The 22,369-nt window shown below is 42.2% G+C and overlaps 1 protein-coding gene and 1 long non-coding RNA gene across 7 annotated transcripts in view; one reads left to right on the top strand and one right to left on the bottom strand.

Annotated features, from left to right (window-relative positions):
- Positions 1 to 3,662, top strand: part of LOC103892779 (uncharacterized) — a 34,182-nt gene extending 30,520 nt beyond the window's left edge. The window contains exon 3 of the long non-coding RNA XR_656973.3: positions 3,336 to 3,662. This is a non-coding gene — a long non-coding RNA (uncharacterized LOC103892779). The remainder of the gene's footprint in view (positions 1 to 3,335) is intronic.
- The window catches only part of MYOCD (myocardin), a 98,835-nt gene extending 88,514 nt beyond the window's left edge, over positions 1 to 10,321 (bottom strand). For 4 of the 6 annotated variants that reach the window (XM_024234318.2, XM_024234316.2, XM_024234320.2 and 1 more), the window contains exon 1: positions 9,934 to 10,275. In XM_024234318.2, coding sequence (XP_024090086.2) covers positions 9,934 to 9,988 — 55 coding nt within the window. In that variant the 5' untranslated portion in view covers positions 9,989 to 10,275. Of the gene's footprint in view, positions 1 to 9,933 lie in introns of all 6 variants that reach the window. The other 2 variants (XM_024234315.3, XM_024234319.2) reach the window with 2 other exon arrangements.
- Positions 10,322 to 22,369: the final 12,048 nt, after the last annotated feature.

Raw genomic sequence — 22,369 nt, 5'->3', positions numbered from 1 at the left:
TAACCTGAATTTTAAAAAATTAATTCTACGTTTTGGAGATCTTTTCACATCAGTTCATATAGAATTTTATCATTTCTTTTTGCTTTGCATTGTGTTTTATTGTATTCTATACTGTGAATATATTGTAATTTAATGAATCGTTCCCTTACAGATGATGTTTATGCTGTTTCCATCTTTTTTAGGTTACGCATTATAAACTGTGATAAAATTGTATCTGTTAAGACTTCACAGTATGGATAGCTCACCAACACGATAAGTGTATCTATGTCTTCGTGCCTATACAATACTCGATATTATCAACATTTTAAAATTTTGCTAATTTGAAGTTTTTAAAAAATAGTATCTAGATATTTCACTTTGCATTTTCTTGAACGCTAGTGAGTTGAGTATATTTCACGTGCTGACTGATTATTTTCCCCCTTGAATTGTCTTTCCCTTAGGTTGTTTGCTTTAAATCTTGTTGTTCATATAAGTCCTTTTAATAATTTTGTCTCACATATATTTTCAAGTATGTTTTTCAATCTACAGTTTGACTTTAAATTTATTTTGATGATTTTTTAATGTGGAGTTTTAAAGTATTTAAGTGACCAAATATGTCCGTTTTTATTTCTAACCTGGCCGTGGCCACAAGCTTGGGAAGGCTTGTACTACACTGAGATGAAAAGATTATTCTCCTCTGTTTTCTTCAAATATTTTATAGGTTTCCTTAGCTCTTTAATCCATATGGAATTTATTTTAAGGTATATTATAAAATATCTCAATATACTTATTTCCAAAGAGATAGTCAATTTTCTCAACAAACCCATTACATATTTTATTGTAGATTTGGACAGCCACTGTTATCAGAGGTTAAATCTATGCATATATACATAAGTGTATATATGTGTATGCATGCGGATACACACAATTCTCACCCACTGATAATAATTGTCTGTTTTACTTCTGGTACTAACTGCTAGATATTTCTTATATAACTATATTTAATGTCTTAGAGCAAATCTCTTCTTGTTGTTGCCTTTCAAAAATTTCTTAATTTTTTTTTTCTCAAATAAACTGAAGTTTAAAACGTCAAGTTTTATTAAAACCCCTGGGACTTTGTAGGAATGGCATGTGTAATTTATAGGTTAAGTGCTAGAAACAACTAACTTGATAAATCACTATTTAGGAAATCAAGGATGATAGCAGTAATTGGGAATATGCCTGGAGTGGCAGGCCAGAAAGAGGCATATTAAATCTACTGGGTCAGGCACGTGTGTATGGTTATGGGGTGGGGCGGGGAAAGAAGGAAAGGAGCTGTAGGTTATAATAGAGATAATCATCATGGGACAGTGGAACAAACATGTTCGTACCTGGCCTCCAAGTTGTCTAACATCTTTGAGCCTCAGCTTCTTCATCTCTAAGATGGGAATAATCACATTTTTGTAAGGATTAAATGAGATGATAAAGGTGCCCACAGATAATAGGTTCAGTAACTCCTACTCCTCTTCTCTTCCCTTTTGATGAGGCATGAGTCATATTTGGTAACAGGTGGTCCCTAAATAGCAGACCACATGGAAGCTTCCAAAGGCATTAGGCAACTGTTACTCATTTTCCTTTTCAATCTCTACTGAAAAGGTATGAAAGGCTCATCAGATACCAGCCAACATTGGGTAAGTACCCAAGGTTACTCTGAGTTAGTTGTACGGTAGGGACAAGCATTCATCGCCAAATAGAAATAGGCCTAAAGTTAAGTTTGTTACATTGTAAGTGCTCCAAAAACACTAGCCATCATTACAGCTCATAAATATTCAAATCCATTATTCCCACACTTAGGCAGTTACTCTAAATAATGAGTAGCCTACAAAACAATCCAAAGGAAGGAAAATATTTTCTTTCTTTACATGAATGATTTCACAGTAGTGTTATGCATACAGATTTTCATAGTAGTGTTATTTATCATATAAAGATTACAACTGGCTTAATTTTCCAATACAAGTGGAAAAGGTTTAGTAAATTACTATACACTCACTTGGGGGAATATTATACAGTCTTTAAAGCAAAAACTATGTTGCTATGTAGCTGCTTGAAAAATATTTATGCTATTATACTAACTGATAAAAAGGCTGAGTATAAACTTATGTATATACTCTGATTATCACGTTGTAAAAATCTTTATGTACCTGGACAAGGACAGAAAGAGAACACAAATGACAAAAAATATTAAGGGGAACTATTGAACTATTGTTCAATTAATGTTGAACAGCATTTTCTGGATTTAACTTTTTTGGGATCATTTTTTTAGAAGCTCCAGACAAGGCAGTAAGTCTCAAATAAATAACAGAAAGTTCCTTGTGGAACTTTACCTAGGACTGAAAAACCAGCCCAACCAGTCAGGAGAAAACAAGATTGGCTTCCTAAGGAGAGTGTTTCCGGAAATAGAAAAGGCAGAATAGTTTATGGGGTATTTTCTAGTCATTTCACATCATCTGTGAAATGAGGATATTGCCTGGAGTTATTTGACCATATTTTATGAGAAACAACTAATTTGATGCTTTTGTACCACTTAAGAGGCCAAGAGGAAGGAGATACAAGTTGAGGAGTGAAAACTTACTCAATGCAGTAGTTCAAACTGAGGTGTCAGAAGGCATTGCTGATAAAGACATACTAAGTATTTGAGGGTCTGTGTATCTATTAATCATTGCTGCACAAAGTAAGTGAGAGCTAGGAGAACCCAATACATACATTTTACAATATTACAGTGGCTTAATTCACTTTGAATTCAACTTCTTCTCTAGTGATCTAAGGTAGTTGAATACAGCAAACATCAATCAGTCAGAGGGATTGTACTCGTAAGAGAAGTACCCCAATAGTGAAAAGAAAGAACTTATCTTCCCTCACCAGCAGGAGAAAAGAAAGACATTATTCTCCCTTCATTGGTTCCAGAGAACCTTTTGCTATGCTCTGGAAAAATAAAAGTCACAAAACAGTTTTATTTATTCTAAATTTCTGGGGATAAATGATACATTTTATTTTAACAAAAATTGGACACCTCTTTCTGTTTTATCTAAGAATAATGATCCAAATCTTATTAAGTAAAGCTTGACTTACTAGCTGTTCTGAAACATATAAGCATTATCTGCCTAATAAAATAGAAATTCAAAGTACTAAAATCATAAGGCTGTAAAACTATTACTGGGCTAATGGTCGTTGTTGTTGTTATTAATCCTATTTGTGTTCATCAAAAACTTTTAACTACTCCACACACAAGCGAGAATTCTTAGCAACTCACATGCCACCAGATCCAGTAATCCATTTCCACAAAGTGAATAAAGGTTCACTAATTTCTTTCTTTTCAGAAAGAAACCCTTAATAATTCTACAAAGATCTTTCCCTCATAGAGGTATGAGGATGTGAAGACCATGAGTCATTTTACCAATATGGAAACAGAGGCCCAGAGAGCCCTGGGAATATAAACATATTCCCAAGACCATGGAGTCCCAGATGGGCTCCCACTGTGACTCAGCCCACAGGACAGAAGGAATGGAACCAGGAAAGCAGAGACCTGTGAAATGCACCTGCTGGCTGCTCCCCCTTGATCTGGACAGAGATGTGGGATACCTGTTCACCATTCATCAGATGCTCGGGAAGCCTTGCTAATTAGATGAAAATAAAGGAAATGAAAAACAGTCTGTTCTAGCATCTGCTATTCAGATTTGGCTTTTTTGAAGCATGTAAAATTCTAACCCTGGGTGGAGCATTTTGCTTCTGCCCTGCACTTCTGTTATTCTTCAATTTAATCCAATTAGAGTAGAGCACATTCAATGTGGTTCAAGCCAACTTGACACAATCTTGCTAACTGTTTCTGTCATATCCTGTAGCAGATAAAAGACAAATGCCACTCTTCCTGGTCTTAAATAATTTATATGTTTTTTAAAAGTACCTTGGGTACACAGAATTGAATTAATCACAATCCTTGGTTCATGACACACTGTCACACTATCGTCATTGAGCCATAGATGACCTTTGTTTAATTAATTTGCTTAATAACACATGGACACAACTACTGCCTAACCTAAGAACAATAGGGATAACCTGCTTCTTACCTTTCGGCTACACCCCTACCTCCTCATTTAGCCTCTCCCACTGTGCTATGACTTTGACTTTTGTATTTATAGTCACTCCTCTCCTTTTTGTTCTAGTTTTAGTACACAAAAACACACGTCTAACAATAAACCTATATTGCTTGTTTTTGATGTTTTTGAATAGACTTTAGAGGAAGAATAAAACCTATTTATTCAACATATATTTAATGGGTGCCTTCTCTGTGCCAAGCATAGATGATGTGAAATGACTGGAAAATACCCCATAAACTATGTTAGGTGCTAGAGAATAAAGACAGTAAAAGCCAAACACAAATAAACAAGTAATAATTTCTGCCGTTATGGACAAATAATAAGCAAATAAACAAGTAAAAGGTTTAGTCTGTCCAATAGTGATAAGAGCTATGAATAAAACTAGGGCAGGGAAGGTGGGGGTTGGGGTTCTTGCTATAGTGATTAAGATGGTGAGGGAAGGGCACGGGAGCTGTGAGTGAATCGAATACAGCTGGACTTGAGAAGACAGGAATGGTTTCAAGCAGGTGGCTTGAGCCAGACCCCAAATGTTCCTTTAACTTTTACATTCCATGTAGAAATTAAAATATGTTCATTTTTTAAGGTCCATTAAATTGTATTCTCATATGTAATGCTTTGATCAAGCATTTACAAAAATATTTAGGGCCATTCCCTTGGAAAAGTATTGAATCTTAGGGCTAAAAGCAACTTGAAATAGAAACAAACCAGTCAAAACCCTCTGTTTTGTAGAAAGTAAAAATGAGATCTAAAAAGGTGAATCAAATTATATATACATACATAAATATTACATATCATGGGAAAGGTACTCTTGTAGGTTAAATTATTTGTTCTAAACTAGAAAACTAATTGCTAATGAAGGTAGATAGTCTGGGCTTCTCTCGAGCTCATGGTGAAAATTTCTTCAATACTGTCCATTATGATAAAAATCTTGGGGGCCGACCTCTTAGGCTAACCTCAATTCCTGAGAGAGAAAATTCAGTGCCAGAGATGTTGAGGATTTAGCTTAAAGTAGGAATCAGTCGTCCTTTTAGGTTGTCTGAAGGATGGAGAATAGAGAAACGACAGAGAGAGATGACTGCAGTGTCCTGCTGAGATGTCCCTTGCCCTCTCTGAAAGGACAAGCAACCAATTACAGGCACCAGGGGCCTGATCCTGCGTCTATTGGAGTAGAAGAACACAGTGGGGTGGGTCCCACTACCTGAGTTCAGCTACAGCCTCTTGAGTACCTGCTTTGCATGTTCTTTGCCTTCTTTTAACTACAGCTCCAACCTCTGGAGCCTCTGCTGCTTGAGCACCGGCCTGCCTGCTGAGCTTATCTTCCTCCTTGCCAGACGACCAGAGATCAGAGGTGAAGCTCCCATGTTCTTCCTCACCCATAAGCTGGCTGTACTCCGGGGAACCTAGGGTTCATTCTCATGGTGCCCCCACCCCATTTGGCGTTTTCTGCTTTCATGCCTAAAATACAAGTTTTGCATTTTGGGGAGTCCTTGGGGACCCAGAGAATCTCAAGAGCTTGATAGGATATTGCATGGGGCAGCAGAAAGTGTTGATCAAAAACCACTCAGATTGGTCAAGAGATCGAGACCATCCTGGCCAACATGGTGAAACCCTGTCTCTACTAAAAATACAAAAAATTAGCCGGGCATGGTAGCGGGCGCCTGTAGTCCCAGCTACTCAGGAGGCTGAGGCAGGAGAATGCCGTGAACCCTGGAGGCGGAGCTTGCAGTGAGCCGAGATCGTGCCACTGTACTCCAGCCTGGGCAACAGAGCAAGACTCTGTCTCAGAAAAAACAAACAAACAAACAAACAAACAAAAAACCATTCAGACTGTAGGTAGGGTTGCCAAAAAGAATAAGAGGGCCTAGTGAAATTTGGATTTCAGAGAAAAGTATGTCCCAAGTACTGCTATATAGTGAAAAAGTAATCACTATTGCTTGGAAATTCGCATTCAACTGAGCATTCTGTATTTTTATTTGCTAAACTGAACAAGCTTATATTTGTGGGGGTGGGGTCAAGGTCATGGCAATTGCCAGACTTTGCCTCTGTTTGGGCGGTTTAAGATGGGTAAGTGGGAAAGAGAGAGAGAGAAGCAAAAGAAACACAATGCTTCTTTAGAAGCAACATCCATTCATGGACCTCTCTCTCCACTTTTGATCCTTTATGTCTGAGGGCTGTGTGTGTCTGTGTGTGGCACACATACGTACCTCCCTGTGTGTTTTGTAGGACACGAAGATTGATATGGAGGAGAACTGTTGATAGTGATACTGATTAGATATTGAATAAACAACATGAGAAGATTAAAAACTGTAAAAATGCAGTTAGTTTAAAATCAGCACAAATTACTGCATTCATGTAAACTGCCTCTCCTTCATGCACAATTGCCACACAGCGCAATCACAGTTACACTTGTTCCCAGCCAATCTTCACGTGTTTTCAGAGAACGATAAAATGTTACCAAAGGGGTCTAAGACATTGCCTAATCCAACCTCAACATTTACCGATTAAATAACTGAGACTTAGAGAAAGTGACCAACCGCCGGTCCCACTGCACATCAATATTAATAATAGGAAAATGTTTTGTAAGAGCCTTCTAAGGGCTGGGCATTTTCGAAGTTCTCTACTTCACATTTAATTCTCACAATGACCCTATAGTCATCCTCGTCATTCACGTGAGGCAAGCTGAGGCACAGAGAATTATGTAATTTACCTAACATTCAGGGTTATGTAGCTAGTAAGCAGAGACCACTATGAAAAACCCAGCTAGTCTGGCCCCCGAGACCCACACACTCAATCAGGACACCCTTTGGCTTCTCAAATGAGTTTATATCACTAAACATGTTCCTACATGTAAACTTTCAGAGCTTACTGCTGCTGTAGCATAATTTTGTCCTTAATCAGGAGGTCACTCAAATACAGCTTATAGAAAGTTGGTCGGCTGTGGTTGACATCGATGGTGATTTCAGAGTAAAAGCAGTTATCTGCTCACTTATAAATAAACCCCGTTACAATGGGTCTGTTGCTGTAATCAGAGAACGGTTTTGTTGCATTTATTTTTTGAAATATGTTTAATGGACTACATAATACCACGATCTACTATGAAAGCAAATATTCGCAGTGAGATAGAAACAGTTTTATGAGTTTACAGTGCAAATATTCGCAGTGAGATAGGAACAGTTTTATGAGTTTACAGTGCAAATATTCGCAGTGAGATAGGAACAGTTTTATGAGTTTACAGTGCAAATATTCGCAGTGAGATAGGAACAGTTTTATGAGTTTACAGTGCAAATATTCGCAGTGAGATAGAAACAGTTTTATGAGTTTACAGTGCAAATATTCGCAGTGAGATAGGAACAGTTTTATGAGTTTACAGTGCAAATATTCGCAGTGATATAGGAACAGTTTTATGAGTTTACAGTGCAAATATTCGCAGTGAGATAGGAACAGTTTTATGAGTTTACAGTGCAAATATTCGCAGTGAGATAGGAACAGTTTTATGAGTTTACAGTGCAAATATTCGCAGTGAGATAGGAACAGTTTTATGAGTTTACAGTGCAAATATTCGCAGTGAGATAGGAACAGTTTTATGAGTTTACAGTGCAAATATTCGCAGTGAGATAGGAACAGTTTTATGAGTTTACAGTGCAAATATTCGCAGTGAGATAGGAACAGTTTTATGAGTTGACAGTGCAAATATTCGCAGTGAGATAGGAACAGTTTTATGAGTTTACAGTGCAAATATTCGCAGTGAGATAGAAACAGTTTTATGAGTTTACAGTTTGAGTTGCTTTTGAAAGAGGAGGAGGAGAAGAAGATGATGAAGGAGAAGGGAAAACAGCGAAAGAGAGAGAGAGAAATCAAAATAAAGTCAAGGCCCTTATTCACTGTTGGTGACAAAATAAAAGACATTCTCTTAAAGAGAGGTCCTCTTGTTAGCATGCCGCCACCTCAGTGCTGGCACGGCCATAGTATTAACTACATCCAGAAAGAATAACCACCATTCAAACATTACATTTTCTAAGTTTTACATTCCACTTGTTTTTTTCTCCTGTCTGTCAAGAGACTATCAATGCTTGCATCTCAGACTCCAGATTCCCTGTTTATCAATGATGGGAGGATTAAGGATGCCTGCTTCTGCTGTGGTATCATGTTTTTCCAAAGCTACCTTTCCTTATGACACAAAAAGCCTGCACAACTTTAAAAAAAGTGAGGCTGGAATTCTCTGAAGCTCCAGGATCAGGGTCTTCAGGGTCTACTTAGGAGACACCAGGACTCCACAAATCCACTGAGATGGAAGTTGGGAGTGTGGCAAAAACTGTCTTCCCTCTCCACTGCACTTTAGCTGAAGGAGGGATTGATAAGCGTTTTGCAAGTCTACTATCAAGTACATCACCAGATCCTTTTAGAGACAAACCAGCACCCCCAGACCTTCCACATTTAAACTGGCAAGGAAGCATTTGAAATGAATGCAGCTTCATAGAAAACAAATCTACATCCTCTCTTCTTCAGAAAGGTGGCAGTGTTGCCTTACAGTTTTGACCGAATACAATGCAGTGGTGAGGTCTCTAGCTAATTAATAGATCAACCGCCTCACCTCACCATGGAAAGGAAAGGAAGGACTTAATCCACTGCCGACCCCGGTGGCTGGCAGACTCATCCCAGAGCTTCAGGGGCAGTGAGGCTTGTGACCGCCTAAGCTCTTGAGTTTTCAACTTGCATCAACAGTGAAGATCCTAAGAAAATCTCCAGTTGACCCCACAGGCATCTAAAAACCAAGGGCATCTAAGAAAGTCACAGATGAACCTTACCTCCCAGCATCTACATTTTTCCTTTTTGAACCATCCATCCCAAGTGAAACAACTGAGTTGGCCCATGTAGAAGGGCTAAGGAAAATTTAGCTTAGCAACCTATGCCAGCATCTTTCTGACACCTGTTATGTCTAATGTTCACATCAGAGTTCTCGTAAAAGTCATCAATCTAAGTAGAAGTCCTACATCATTGAGTGTGTCGTTAACCAGTTTTCTAAAACCAACATTATACACAGAGCTACTGAAAAATAACTTCAGAAGTCAAGTGTTGCTTTGTCTAAACGTGGAGACCCACACAGACACCTTCCATGGGCGCGTCTACAAGCCCTTCTGGAGAAGCGGTTAGAGCTCCCGTCTCTCCCTTCCACTCACCTCCACTCAGCGTCCTTTGAGAAGTTTCTCCATGTGCCACTAACACAGAAATTTTGGGGGAAATTCTCTATTTATAAATATCAGATGGTTTGGGAAAAAATATTTGTGGCACTGGGCTTTTTTTTTCTACAGTGATGTCATTTTAAATACTTGGTGTGCTCCAAATTTGCTATTTTTACTTCCCCCAAGTGACTTTTTTTGGGAAATACATTTGTTTGGATTAGCTACATTTTAAGTGACCCCTGTACCTAACACACAACATCAGGTTCATCTTCTCAGCGATTATAACCGATACTACGCAGCTTCCAAACTTGAAATCCCTTATTTGTTCATTTCCAAAATTGCTCCCTCTGAATGTACCCCTCCAAAATTTCTATTCATAGATGTAGAGAAAATAAGATAAAATAAAAGGATTGGCCTTTTCACAGATGAACAACCACACTCGACCACCCAAAGCACTTACAATGGAAGACACGAAAGGCCCCCAAAGTCAAATAAAACTCTTCGCTTCCACAATGTGCTTTTGGGGAACAAAGTTGAGGTAGACCTGGCAGGCTTTGAAACATTTATTGGAAAGCAGTTCTAGAGTTGAGAATTGCAGAAGAGGAAAGTTTAAGAAGGAATGCTAAATGCCTTAGCCCTACCTGATCTGAACTTGCTCCTAATCAGCAAGGAATGCTCAGACCCCAGGAGTGTCATGTTGAGTCTCAGCAAGCCGCTGGTCCCTTGGCCAGGCGCCCCCTGTTCTCCACCAGCAACAGGCTCCCGCGAGCCCAGCTGACCGCAGCTAACAACCCAGAATTCATCCAACTCTCCGTGAGCTCCCCTGGGTAGGAGTACAGTGGCAGCCAGTGTCCCCAGAAAACTGGCGCCTCCCCCCTCGCCGTGCGGGGCTAATTAACTCTTAGCCGGCGGGACCCTCCTCCTCTTCGGAGGTTGGCCAGGAGCAGCGCGGCATCCCAGGCGTTCCTGGCTGATGTCATAGGCTGCCGGCGATTGCGGAGAATCGCCACCACGCTTTTATGAAGGTCCCAACTTTGCCATCTGATACTCTTTACTACTGACAGGCGCTCAGCCAATCAGGAGCGGCGAGCGGGGTCTGGGGACCTGGAGCCGCCGGAGCCGTCTCGGGAGCCGGCTCTTAACTCTTTGCGGCGGGCCCCGCAGCCGCCGAGGCGCAGAGGGCGAGAGCAGGGCCGGGGGTCGGGAATCTGGGAGAGGGGCGCGAGCTAAGGAGCGGATGCCGGGGGGGAAAGACGGAAGGGCTGCGACGCCGCGGGGCTTGCAGGTGGTGCGCGGGGCTGCGGCAGCGGCTGGGAGCTCCGAGGGCCTGGGGATGGGCGTGCGTAGCCGGGGCTTCCCCGGCCGTGCTTCTGCCTGCGAAAGGGAAGCGGCCGGGATCTCCCGCCAGCCGGCTGCAAAGGCTGCGCGAAAGGGCGTGCGCGCCCGCGGGACAGTTCACGCGGGGCAATTTGGAAATAAGCTGGACCCCTGAGAAGAAAAGCTTCCGACGGACAGGAGCCCACGCATTCCCCTCGGTTTGAGGGGCTCCGGGCACTGCAGAGACGATTCCGTATCTCGCAGCTCCAATACCGGCCTTAGATGCATTTCCACGGGGAAAATGGAAAGACTTTCATTTTTCTAGGATACGCTTTTTTGGGGGACAAATGTGACTCGGTGCATCTGGAGATCCAGCTGCGACACAACGCTCCCACCTCACAACCCCGAGGGAATGGGAAAAGATACCTGAGTTGGAGTGAAAAACCTACTGGGCTCTAAATAGGGAGGGGCTCTGGAGCAGGGGGCAAGTCAGAGCTCGGGTTGGGCTTAGCTTGGGAAGGCTCAAAAACTTTGCCTGCGAATGAGTCTCTCTCTCCTTAGGGGAAAATCCATTCCGTAACCGACCCAGAGTTATTTGTGCATCTGGCCAAGGTGTTATAGGCACATGGATCAATGAAATAAAGACTCATCTCTCAAGAAGCTCGTTAAATAGCTGGTGGCTCAGAACATAAAAACCACTGTATATACATATATAATTAGGGTTTATTTGCAACTTCATATGCACGTGGACCCCGGGTGTCCTCTATTACACACAAGCCTGCCTGTATCTCTACTATGAGTCCTTAAAAGATCAGTCGGTGACAGATGGAGACCAGAGGTGACAATAGCTCATGGGGACAACCTCTAATGTCCTGAGTCCCGGCCTCTGCCCCATCCCCTGTTGCTGAAAACACATTAGAGGGGTTAGCCCTTGAGCTTACTCTCTGGATCTGAGCTGGTCGATTTTGTAAATAAGGTCTTCAGGGATAGACACCTTCTTGCTGATGTGTCAGAGACGACTGGAAGAACAATCCATCCATGTTCCCTTTGGGTATCTAGTCCTGGCCTCGGTGCCTGTCTATAGGCTGATTTGGTGTGCAGGAGCATCTCAGCGATTATGTAACATCATTTTCCCATTCCTGCTATAACAAATTACCACGAATTTAGTGGTTTAAAACAGCACTCATTAAGTATCTTGCTGTTATGGAGGTCAGAAGTCCAAAGTGGGTCTCAGGGGGTCAAAATCAAGGTGTCAGCAGGGCTGCGTTGGTTTCTGGAGGCTCTAGGGGAAAATCGATTTCCTCGCCTTTTCCAGCTTCTAGAGGCTGCCCGAGTACTTGGCTCGTGGCCACTTCCTCCATTTTCGACGCCAGCAATCGTGGGTCAAGTTCCTATTACATCTTATCGCTTTGACGCTCCCTTCCCCACCTTCTGCTTCCCTCTTCTACATTAACCTTACTGCAAAAATAAACTCTATCACAAAGCAGTTTATTATCCTCCCAAATCTCATCTGCTGCCTGGATTCCCTTTGCTGTATAATGTAACCTATTCACAGATTCCTGGGATTAGGACATGAACATTGGGGGGAGAGGGCATGATTCCACCTGAGATCTTTCTTTCTCTTCTACCTCTCCTGGTCTTCAGTCAACCTCCAGCCCCCTGGTCTTCAATGAGAAGGAAAGTGGAGGGAGGTTTGGGAACGGGTGCACACAGGAGTCTGGAAGGGCTCTGACCGGCTTTGAGATGTGTGTGGCAGGGAGGTACTCTGCAGGGAAGAGATTGGTGGGATAAGGAATATTGCAAAATTATCTGAGTAGAGAAAACTATTTTGAGCAACATTAAAAAAAGAAAAAAGAAAAAGCCAAACAGATTTTTATCCCGAAGGCTTTGGGGCTGAGAAGAGATACATGGCAACTTGGCAGAGAATTATTTTTTCAGTACAAGTTGGGATGAAATTAGCTGAAGCCGGCATTGAATGTAGGGTCTGCATGACCTAGATGAGTTGGCCAGGAGTAAGTTGTTTTCTCTCTGCAGGCCTAGGGGGAGTGTGTGTGTGGGGGGGGGGTGGGGTGGGGTGTGTGTGTGGATGTGTGTGTGTAAGGAAGCGTAGTTTCTTTTTTTCAGTGAGTTTGGGAAATGCCAATAACCATAGCCCCCCTCAATTTTCCCATCACAGTGTGGAGCTACTGACATAGATCCTGAAATTTACACCCGCTATGGCTTGGAATATCTATGGTTATAAATATGCTCATATAGAAGTTCATCATTTCTCCTCTCTAGCCAAGCACTTTTGGTAAAAAAAAAAAAAAAATTTTGAGAGGGTAGAATTTGGAGATGTTCTCAAGGAGAACAAAACTCCTAAGCTGCTATGCTCAGAAGCAGCAGGCTAATGCAGCAGTGGCATGCCGCCAGGCTCTGTCCTGCAATGTCACCACCTTGGAGTATGTTTTCCTTGCCAGGCTACTCCATGACCTCCTTTCCTGGGGCTTGGAGTAAGCTGGTGATGTGACACAAAGGCAAGACATGAGCCTCCAGTGTGAGAAAGATCTTCTTTGAATCAGGATAACCCTGTACTTTGGAGTGAATTATTGGAGTTCTCTGGGATACTCAACATCTTATCTGTAAAATGGAGTTAGAAATATTTACTTCCAGGAAGAGTTGGGATGTTTAAATGAAATAATACATGTGGGGTGCCCAGAACAATTTTGGTGTGTTTTATTTTTTTATTATTTTTTTTATTATTTTGAGACAGAGTCTCGCTCTGTTGCCCAGGCTGGAGTACAGTGGTGCGATCTGGGCTCACTGCAACCTTGCCTCCCGGGTTCAAGAGATTCTCCCTGCCTCAGCCTCCCGAGTAGCTGGGATTATGGATGCATGCCACTGCGCCCAGATGATTTTGTATTTTTAGTAGAGATAGGGCTTCCCCCATCAAGACCAGCCAAGCTGGTCTTGAACTCCTGCACTCAGGTGATCCGCCTGCCTTGGCCTCCCAAAGTGCTGGAATTACAGGTGTAAGCCACCGTGCCTGGCCCTGGTGTGTTTTGGACCCTTCTTTTTACTTCCCCCGCCCCAACCATCTCCAACCATTCATGAAGATTCCAAGCAATTCTGTTTCCCCTTCATTTTGGCTTTCTCTCCTTTGCTGTTAGTTACCTGTGTAATAAGTTGCTAGACATTCAGCAGCTTAAAACAATGCACATATTTATTCTCTCACAGTTTTCATGGTCAGGAGTTCAGGCATGGATTATCTGGGACCTCTGCTTAGGGGTCTAACAATGCTGCACTCAAGGTGCTGGCTGGGGTGGCAGTCCCATGAGAAGCTCAGTGTCCCCTTCCAAGCTCACTGGTTGTTGATAGAATTCAGGTCTTTGCAGTGCTAGAACTCACAATGGCTTGCTTTTTTCCAAGGCCAGAAGGAGAATGTCTCTATCTTTCTTTCTTTCTTTTCTGAGACGGAGTTTTCCTCTTGTTGCCCAGGCTGGAGTGCAATGGAGCGATCTTGGCTCACTGCAACCTCCGCCACCCTGGTTCAAGCGATTCTTCTGCCTCAGCCTCCCGAGTAGCTGAGATTACAGGCATGTACCACCACCCCCGGCTAATTTTTTGCATTTTTAGTAGAGAAGGGGTTTATCCATGTTGGTCAGGCTGGTTCCAAACTCCCGACCTCAGGTGATCTGCCCTCCTCGGCCTCCCAGTGTTGTGATTACAGGCATGAGCCACAGCGCCTGGCTGAGAATGTCCTCTTTTAAAGGGCTCACCTGATTAGGTCGGGCTCACCTGATTAGGTCAGGCTCACCCAGGATAATCTTTCTTTTAACTCAAAGTCATAGTAATTAGGAACTTTAATTATGTCTGAAAAACCTCTTCATCTTTGCCAAGTAATATAATCTAATCATAACAGTGCTTCCATCATAGTCACTGGTCTCTCCCATATTGAAAGGGAGACGATTATCCAAGGGGATAGCTCATTGAGAGGTCACCTTTCAATTCTGCCTTCCACAGCTGTTGTCCTCAGCCTTCAGCCACAATGGAAGTGATTACGTCCATAGCTGTGAGTCCAAAGTACAGTGCAGAGTCACCACCTTAAATTTTGACCCCTTACACATCTCCTTTCCTAGGAGCACCATGAGGTCAGCTGCTGGATCACAGACAGGGGACAGTGTGGTGAGCAGAGGAACAGCTCACCTATGTTGTCCTCAGGACCTCGAATTCTCCCTGTGGGTCCTCTCTTAGCAAATCCCCTTCCCCACCAAGGTCATTATTGTGTGACTGGATCTCATGGTCTTCTTGAGACATGAAGATTCTTCAGTACCTGTCTCTAGTATCACCTCTTGTCTATTTTCTCTTTTTTTTTTTCTCTCACACATCGGTGAATAAGTAACTTCAGGGAAGCATTTATTCATCTTTCATTAGTTCATTTAAGATGCATTTAGGGGGCCAGGCACAGTGGCTCACACCTGTAATCCCAGCACTTTGGGAGACCAAGGCAGGTGGATCACTTGAGCCCAGGAGTTTGAGACCAGCCTGGGAAATATGATGAAACCCCATCACTGCTAAAAATACACACACACACACACACGCACACACACACAAAAGTCAGGCATGGTGGCACATGCCTGTAGTTCCAGCTACACGGGAAGCTGAGGTGGGAGAATCACCTAATCACCTGAGCCCAGGAAGTTGAGGCTGCAGTGAGCCATGATTGTGTCACTGCACTCCAGCCTGGGTGACAGAGTGAGACCTTGTCTCAAAAAAGAAAAAAAAAAAAAAAGAAAGAAAGAAAAAGAAAATGCATTTAGGGATGTGAGCAAGTCACTGTGGCAAGTGCCCTGGCAGGCATGCATAGAGAGATAGGTTTGCAAACTCAAATGAGTCGAGTGAGCCAGAGATAAGATAAAATGTAGGCAGGAGGGGGTTTCACGCAACAAACTGGACAGCAGGTGGCTCATCCAAGGGGGGCAGTCATGACGTAGCTCTAGGTGACTGTAGCCACGAGAGAAAGAACACAGGCCCTCATTGCTATACTCCTTAACTGTTCAAAGACACTGGAAATCCAGGTTGTAATGTGAAAGGTATTGGCTTTTAAAAATATGAACAACTAGGCTGGGTGCGGTGGCTCACACCTGTAATCCCAGCACTTTGGGAGGCTGAGGCAGGCGGATCACAAGGTCAGGAGTTCGAGACCAGCCTGGCCAACATGGTGAAACCCTGTCTCTACTAAAAATACAAAAATTAGCCAGGAATGGTGGCGGGTGCCTGTAGTTCCAGGCACTTGGGAGGCTGAGAGGCAGGAGAACTGCTTGAACCTGGGAGGTGGAGGTTGCAGTGAGCCGAGATCATGCCACTGCACTCCAGCCTGGATGACAAAGCTAAACTCTGTCTCAAAAAAAAAAAAAAAAAAAAAAGAACAACTATCAGTACATTTTAAAAATGTATTAAAACACTATAGGTCAGCCAGGAGTGGATCCAAATTGTACAATCTGAGTCTCATAAAATTTGAGGGTTCTTTAAAAAATGAATGCAAAATTATAAATATGATTTTAAGTGTAAGGTTTACTTTTTACATAGAATGAGAAATGAAATCACAGCTAACAGTAGCATGGAAGATTTAGTATTTTTTTGTTTCTAAGATTCTTCAGTCAATTTGACCAGAAATGGTAATGTAGAGATGCTTTCTAATTGCATCCTGCCTTCTCTCCTTTCTACCTTGAAGTCTCTCAAACTCCCAGTTACTCCCAGCACCCACAAGGCCCATACAAGTGTGTGTGTGTTTGTGTGTGTGTGGGGGGGGGGTGGAGTGGGGAGGAGAAGGGTCAATCCAGCTCCAGAGCCAATAGAGCATGTCTGCACACTGAGTCAGAGCCCTGTGAACCTTCTTTGTGAACTCTGTTCTGAAATTTATCCTCTGCTTTCCAAGAGCTTGACTGCCGCAGGGAGGATGAAGTATGTACCCTCAAGTTACCTACTTGAAGAATTACCTATTTAAGAAATGTAGCCCCAGCCTCTCAATTTCTTTCCATTCCAGAAATATTTATTAAGCGCAGACTGTATTCTAGCACTGTAAGGAATATAAAGATAAAGCAGATATGGTCCGGAACCTCTAGGGGCTAAGAATATAGTGGTGGGGGTCATCCACAAACTCTCAACAAGCCAGAAATCCGGTGTCATTATTCTATGAGTTAATGTCATGAAAGCACAGATGGAACTCATGTCAGCCACACTATTAACATAACCTGCTTTCTTTCATAAAAGTGAATGTAGAAGGACTTTTGCCTAATTTAAACAAAGATTTAAACAACGTAAAGAAAGTAGTTTCAGTTGCAGGAACGGTCACAGCCCCTTCTGAGTCTGCCTGACAGCCAGCAATGCTTTTTTGCCTTTCCTCTCTCCCTTTGCACTTCTGCATCCTAGTTCCTGCTCAAGAAAAGGGAATACAATTTGCTCATTCCGATTTGGAGCCACTGGGTTGGGCCACATTTACTAGATAGCAGGGTCACCATGCTGAAAGTCACGCACCCCTGTGTAGCCTCTTCTTCGTCTTCCTGGAACCTTGCTACTCTCACTTTAAGAGGGGTGAAGAGGAGTGTAGAATAGAAACAGTGAGCATTCTGGCAGTGTGTAAATACAAACCATTCGTGATTCCAGCTTCGTTCTTGCCTTTAGGTTACATGACACAGAGATATTGCCCAAGCTTGTTTGCATTGGATCCATGCAATGATAGTGTCCTCGGGGTCCAAGTTATATCTGAGATGGCTGTCTCACTGCTGTGACTTGTTTGCCATAGAGAATATGGACAATGGAGAAGTGTGTTGTCTGGAGAGGAACTCATAGTTGTCATTCATTTCTGGGTAGGTGCAATTTTCAGGGTGCAAATTCTTCAATTTCACTTTTTTTCCCTCTATTTTAACAGTACCAATGTGAGTAAAGACCACCCAGTCTTCCAGTAGACACTTATCCATCTTTGTTTTTCCAGGTTCTCTTGAAATTGATCATTGCTGCTTCTTTTCTTCCTCTTAGAACTCCTTCCAAAGCTGTATATCTTTCTGAAATTCTTCTCTTGTGCTCTAGACCCATATATCCAAATGCTTTCTCCACTTGATTTCCCAAAAGCTCTTTGACAATAAGAGGTGCAAAACCAAATTTAACTACTTCCTCTCATCAAGTTTTCCTTCAGACCTAATCATTTTCCCACACTTTCTTTCCTGAACTTTCCTGCTCATTCCAATTAATGGGGAAAAGTATCCACCTAATGACTGGCTTGGGGACGATGGCCACAATCTATGTTTCTGCATTCTCTCCATCCTCAATCGATCACCACACCATATCCATTCTCCTCCCTAAATACCTATTGAATGTACTCCTTTATTTATCCCTAATGCCTCTTCCTTACTTCAAGCTCTTGTTGATTTTTCCCCTGGTTTATTGCATGTGTCTCTTGAGTGGTCTTCTTCCTCTTAGGCTTTCCCTGCTCCAGTCCATCTTCCACATTGTCATCAAAGTGATAATCCTAAATCATAAGGCGGATCACGTTGCTTCCTGCCTAAACTCCTTTTTGGCTCTCTTGTGCCAAAGGATTATGTCCATGCTCCTAAGTGTGACATAGAAAGCCCCACATACTATGGCCCTTGTCAATTTCTCCTACTTTATTTCCTCCCCTTTCTTCCCAACCTCGTTCTTTTCTTTTCTTTTTTCTCTTTCTTTCTTTCTCTCTCTCCCTTCCTTTCTTTCTCTCTCTCTCTCTCTCTCTCTTTCCTTTCTTGCTCTCCTTGTCTCTTTCAGATGAAGTTTTGCTCTTGTCACCCTGGCTGGAGTGCATGGTGCAATCTCAGCTCACTGAAACCTCCAGCTCCCGGGTTCAAGCAATTCTCCTGCCTCAGCCTCCTGAGTAGCTGGGATTACAGGCACCTGCCACCATGCTGGCTAATTTTTTTTTATTTGTAGTAGAGATGGGCTTTCACCATGTTGGCCAGGCTGGTCTCGAACTCCTGAACTCAAGTGATCCACCCGCCTTGGCCTCCCAAAGTGCTGGGATTACAGGTGTGAGCCACTGTGCCCAGCCTGTTATTGCATTTTCAAAGTATCATCAATTATTTTTTTTACTTTACTTTTATTTTATTATTTATTTTATTTTATTTTATTTTATTTTATTTTAGACAGGGTCTTACTTTGTTGCCTACGTTGGAGTGCAATGGCGTGATCTTGGCTCACTGTAGCTTCCTCCTCCTAGGCTCAAGGGATCCTCCCACCTCAGCCTCATACCCAGCTAATTTTTGTATTTTTTGTAGGGAAGGGATTTTGCCATGTTGCCCAGGCTGGTCTCAAACTCTTGGGCTCAAGCAATCTGAGTGCCTCGGCTTCCCAAAGTGTTGGCATTATAGTCATGAGCCACCGTGCCTGGGCCATCAATTATTTTTTAGCATAAAAAATTCCTCTACTAGTTTCAAGGCTCCTGGAGCATAGGAATATAGTTTTCATTTATGTTTATAACCCATTATCTGTTTTTCCTTTTATTACTATTTTGCTAATTTTCTATTCTTTCCATAATAAACTGCCCTTTGACATAATTTGTATTTGAATTATTACATACAGAATAGTGTTTGTTGTCTTTTGTCTTTTCTTCTGCGAATAGACTACACACTTCTTGAGAGCTTTGGCTTGTCCTGTATCCTTTGATTCTACCAAGGCATGATATATTGAGGCTTTCAAAAAGCAGCTGCCCAACAGGGGTTTGTTGTGTGATGCTTGGATGCAGCAACTGTTTTGTTCTGATTCACTCTGTTCAGGGCCTGATACAGCATTATACACTTAAACCTCTTCTAGTTCATAAAGTGTGATCTGGGAGTTTGCTTTCTCTTCTACATGTTTTCCTTTTTTTCTTTTTTGCAACTGGTTGCGTTCTGTTTCCTAACTCCTCCCTTCTCTCAGTTTGCTTACTATCTCCCCCGCTTTGCAGAAAACAGAATGGAGGCCCATAAATCCCTGACCTGCTTCAGGTGACCTTACAAATCATGCCTGCCTCATCTCATTAACTCAGGATGCCTATTATGGCTAAGGAATGGTGAAGCACCACCCTGTATGCAACGGGAGTGAGGAGGGGGCAGAGGAAGGCCGGTGGTACTATTTAGTGGACAGAAATTCCCCCAGAGCTTTCTAAGTCTCTTCACTTCATCCCACATCTCCAGGGCTGTGAGTCAGGAAGGGGAGCTTTTCATTTTAGGGGGCACTGGGAAAGATATTTTTCTCTCTCTGAAAATAGCATGGCCCATTGTTGTAGCTCCATTCAAGGAGCTACAACAAATTAGCTAAAACCAACATCTGACTATGAAAATTAGTACATTCCAAGTGAGAATGTCTGAAAAGGAAAAATTCCAAATGCTATTAAAACCAGCTATAATAACAGTAAAGGAAATTCATGGTGGGAGGCTTGTCCACCAGCGATACTCTCAGGAAGCCCGTCTCAGGAACCCAGTGTTCAGTCGAAGGAAACTTAACAAATAATCATTCAATCCAGCAAATGGCCAAGGGACATTCAGATCCACTTTCAGCTTTTGGAGCAAAATTCCTTTTTGCACATAAGATTTGAGCAGATATGCTAGTTTTACAGAAACTGACTAAAGCGGTCCTCAGACTTTAACCTGCCCAAAGTCCCAGCAGCAGTTCACAGCCCTGAGCTGTCATATGCTTGTCTTGATAAGGACCTTCCTGTTTTACAATTGCACTGTTTTTATGCTTCTTTTCTCCAACGTCATATGTAATTTTAACTTTTTAAAGCCTGTTCGTGTGTATTTTCCTTTGCAATTTTTCATCGCAATCCTTTGAGAGAATTAAGAAACTTTTGGACCATTGAAAAAATGGACACAGGACAAAGAACCACTGATTCACCAACAGTGGCCTACTTAGAGACAGACCTAAGACCAGCTCTTGGTCGCAGGCTTGTGTGTGACTCTTGGACACATGGGGCCTCTAATGTGACAGATGACTGAGAAGCCTGCTCAGGTTTCCCTCTCTGGGTATCCACATACCCTGCCTGAATCCCTGCCTGCCTGGGACAGGTGGTTTTTTTTTTTATTCCCCTGGGTGGTCAGCATTCATGTCAGGGAAAATTTAAACATCTCTAAGTTGCTTCCTGGCTCATGCAGTCTTTTCTTACAGTACGTTGCCAATTCCTTTTCTTTTTTTCTGGAAAATTCTTTATTACAAACTGACCTTGGTACTGACCCATTCCATTAATAAAACTAGGATTTTGTTACATTATCACTTAAAACTAAAGAACAGTAACTGTGTCTATGGCTTTCAAGACACGAGTCTAGGATATCTTCCAGTGTGTTTGACAGAAAATTTGTTAAAAATGACCAATGAGAATCCTAGAAGATCCGATAAAATGTATGTGACTGCAGATGGTTTCGGTTTGGAAAGAAGATGAATGAAACACCTAGTCATTGGTAGCTCTGTAAGTCTTCATCTTGCATATCTTGTATACATCTTGTAAGTCTTCATCTTTGGCTATACCAGCACAGAGGCTAGTTATGGCAAAGGATATGGGTTCTGGAGCCTGGCACCAGAATGCAATTCCCTAACTCCATCTTTTATTACCTGTGTGACCTTGGACAACTAACTTAACCTCCCTGTTCTTTGTGCCTTGGTTTCTTCATCTGTAAGCAAGGATATCTAGCTCATAGGTTACGGAGAGAATTCAGTGGGTAAACAGATATAAAGAAAACACTCAGGGCAGAGCCTGGTACATGGTAGATTTCCTACAAATGAGAGCCATGATGATGATGTTGATGACGATGATGATGATGATGATGGTGGTGGTGATGACAATGACGATGATAATGCTAGAATCCCTAGGCATCAACCAATCCATTTACAGGCAAAGCTAAAGTGCAAAGAAACACCTCTTCTCTTCCAAAGCACTCTACAAATGCCACATATTCAGACTCTGTAATGGTGATCCTTTGGGAAACAACTATTTTTTTGTGGTAAAACATCTAGACCAATTACAAACCAGGGGAAAGTTCAATATCATTTAAACGGCATCCAGTTCCATCAGACCATGCTGGCATTGCATGAAATCAGTGCCTCGTGGTTGCTGTGGTGCCCCTGCGAGGGGGGTGGGGCAATCTTCAGGGATGCTGCCGTCAGACCCCCTGAGATGCTGGCCTGGGTTGGTGGGCTTCTGAGTTTTCTGAAAGCTTCACTCAAAATATAAATGAGGAATGCTTCATGCTTAAGTTAATTATAACAATGGAAACAATTATATTCAGTTTTGAGGCATTTAGATTTTGGAAGTATTGTTTTTGCCCTATTTGAAAAGAAAAAAAATAAACCCTGCAGACGAATATCTGCTTGGCCAGAACTCTGTGAAACTAGAGCTAATAGTTCTAAAGATTTTTTGTGTCCTCTCTTTTTTTCCTTTGGCTGTATTTGAACTTGCTCACCAGTAGTTTTTGGAGACAGGCATATCACCACACCTGCTGGGGAACAGAGCTCAAAGTTAAATGCTGATGAACACATCTGTCTTCAAAAAGTTTTCTGAAATTGGGCTGCAACATCCTTATTTACGTGTATGTATTTATATATACACACAGGAGTACAACATTAGCCAATATTGACAGAATGCTTACTATTTGCTAGGAATCTGAATGGTGGTATTATCTCACTTAATACTTAACAATAACCTTAGCAAGTAGGTACAATTTTTATTCCCATCCTACAGATAGGGAAACTGAGGTTCAGAGAGAGTACCATCCTTAGACC

Source organism: Pongo abelii, chromosome 19 (genome assembly GCF_028885655.2).
Source record: "Pongo abelii isolate AG06213 chromosome 19, NHGRI_mPonAbe1-v2.0_pri, whole genome shotgun sequence".
NCBI lineage: Eukaryota > Metazoa > Chordata > Mammalia > Primates > Hominidae > Pongo > Pongo abelii.
The sequence above is the reverse complement of the archived record's forward strand: the minus strand, read 5'-3'. Positions and strand labels throughout refer to the sequence as shown.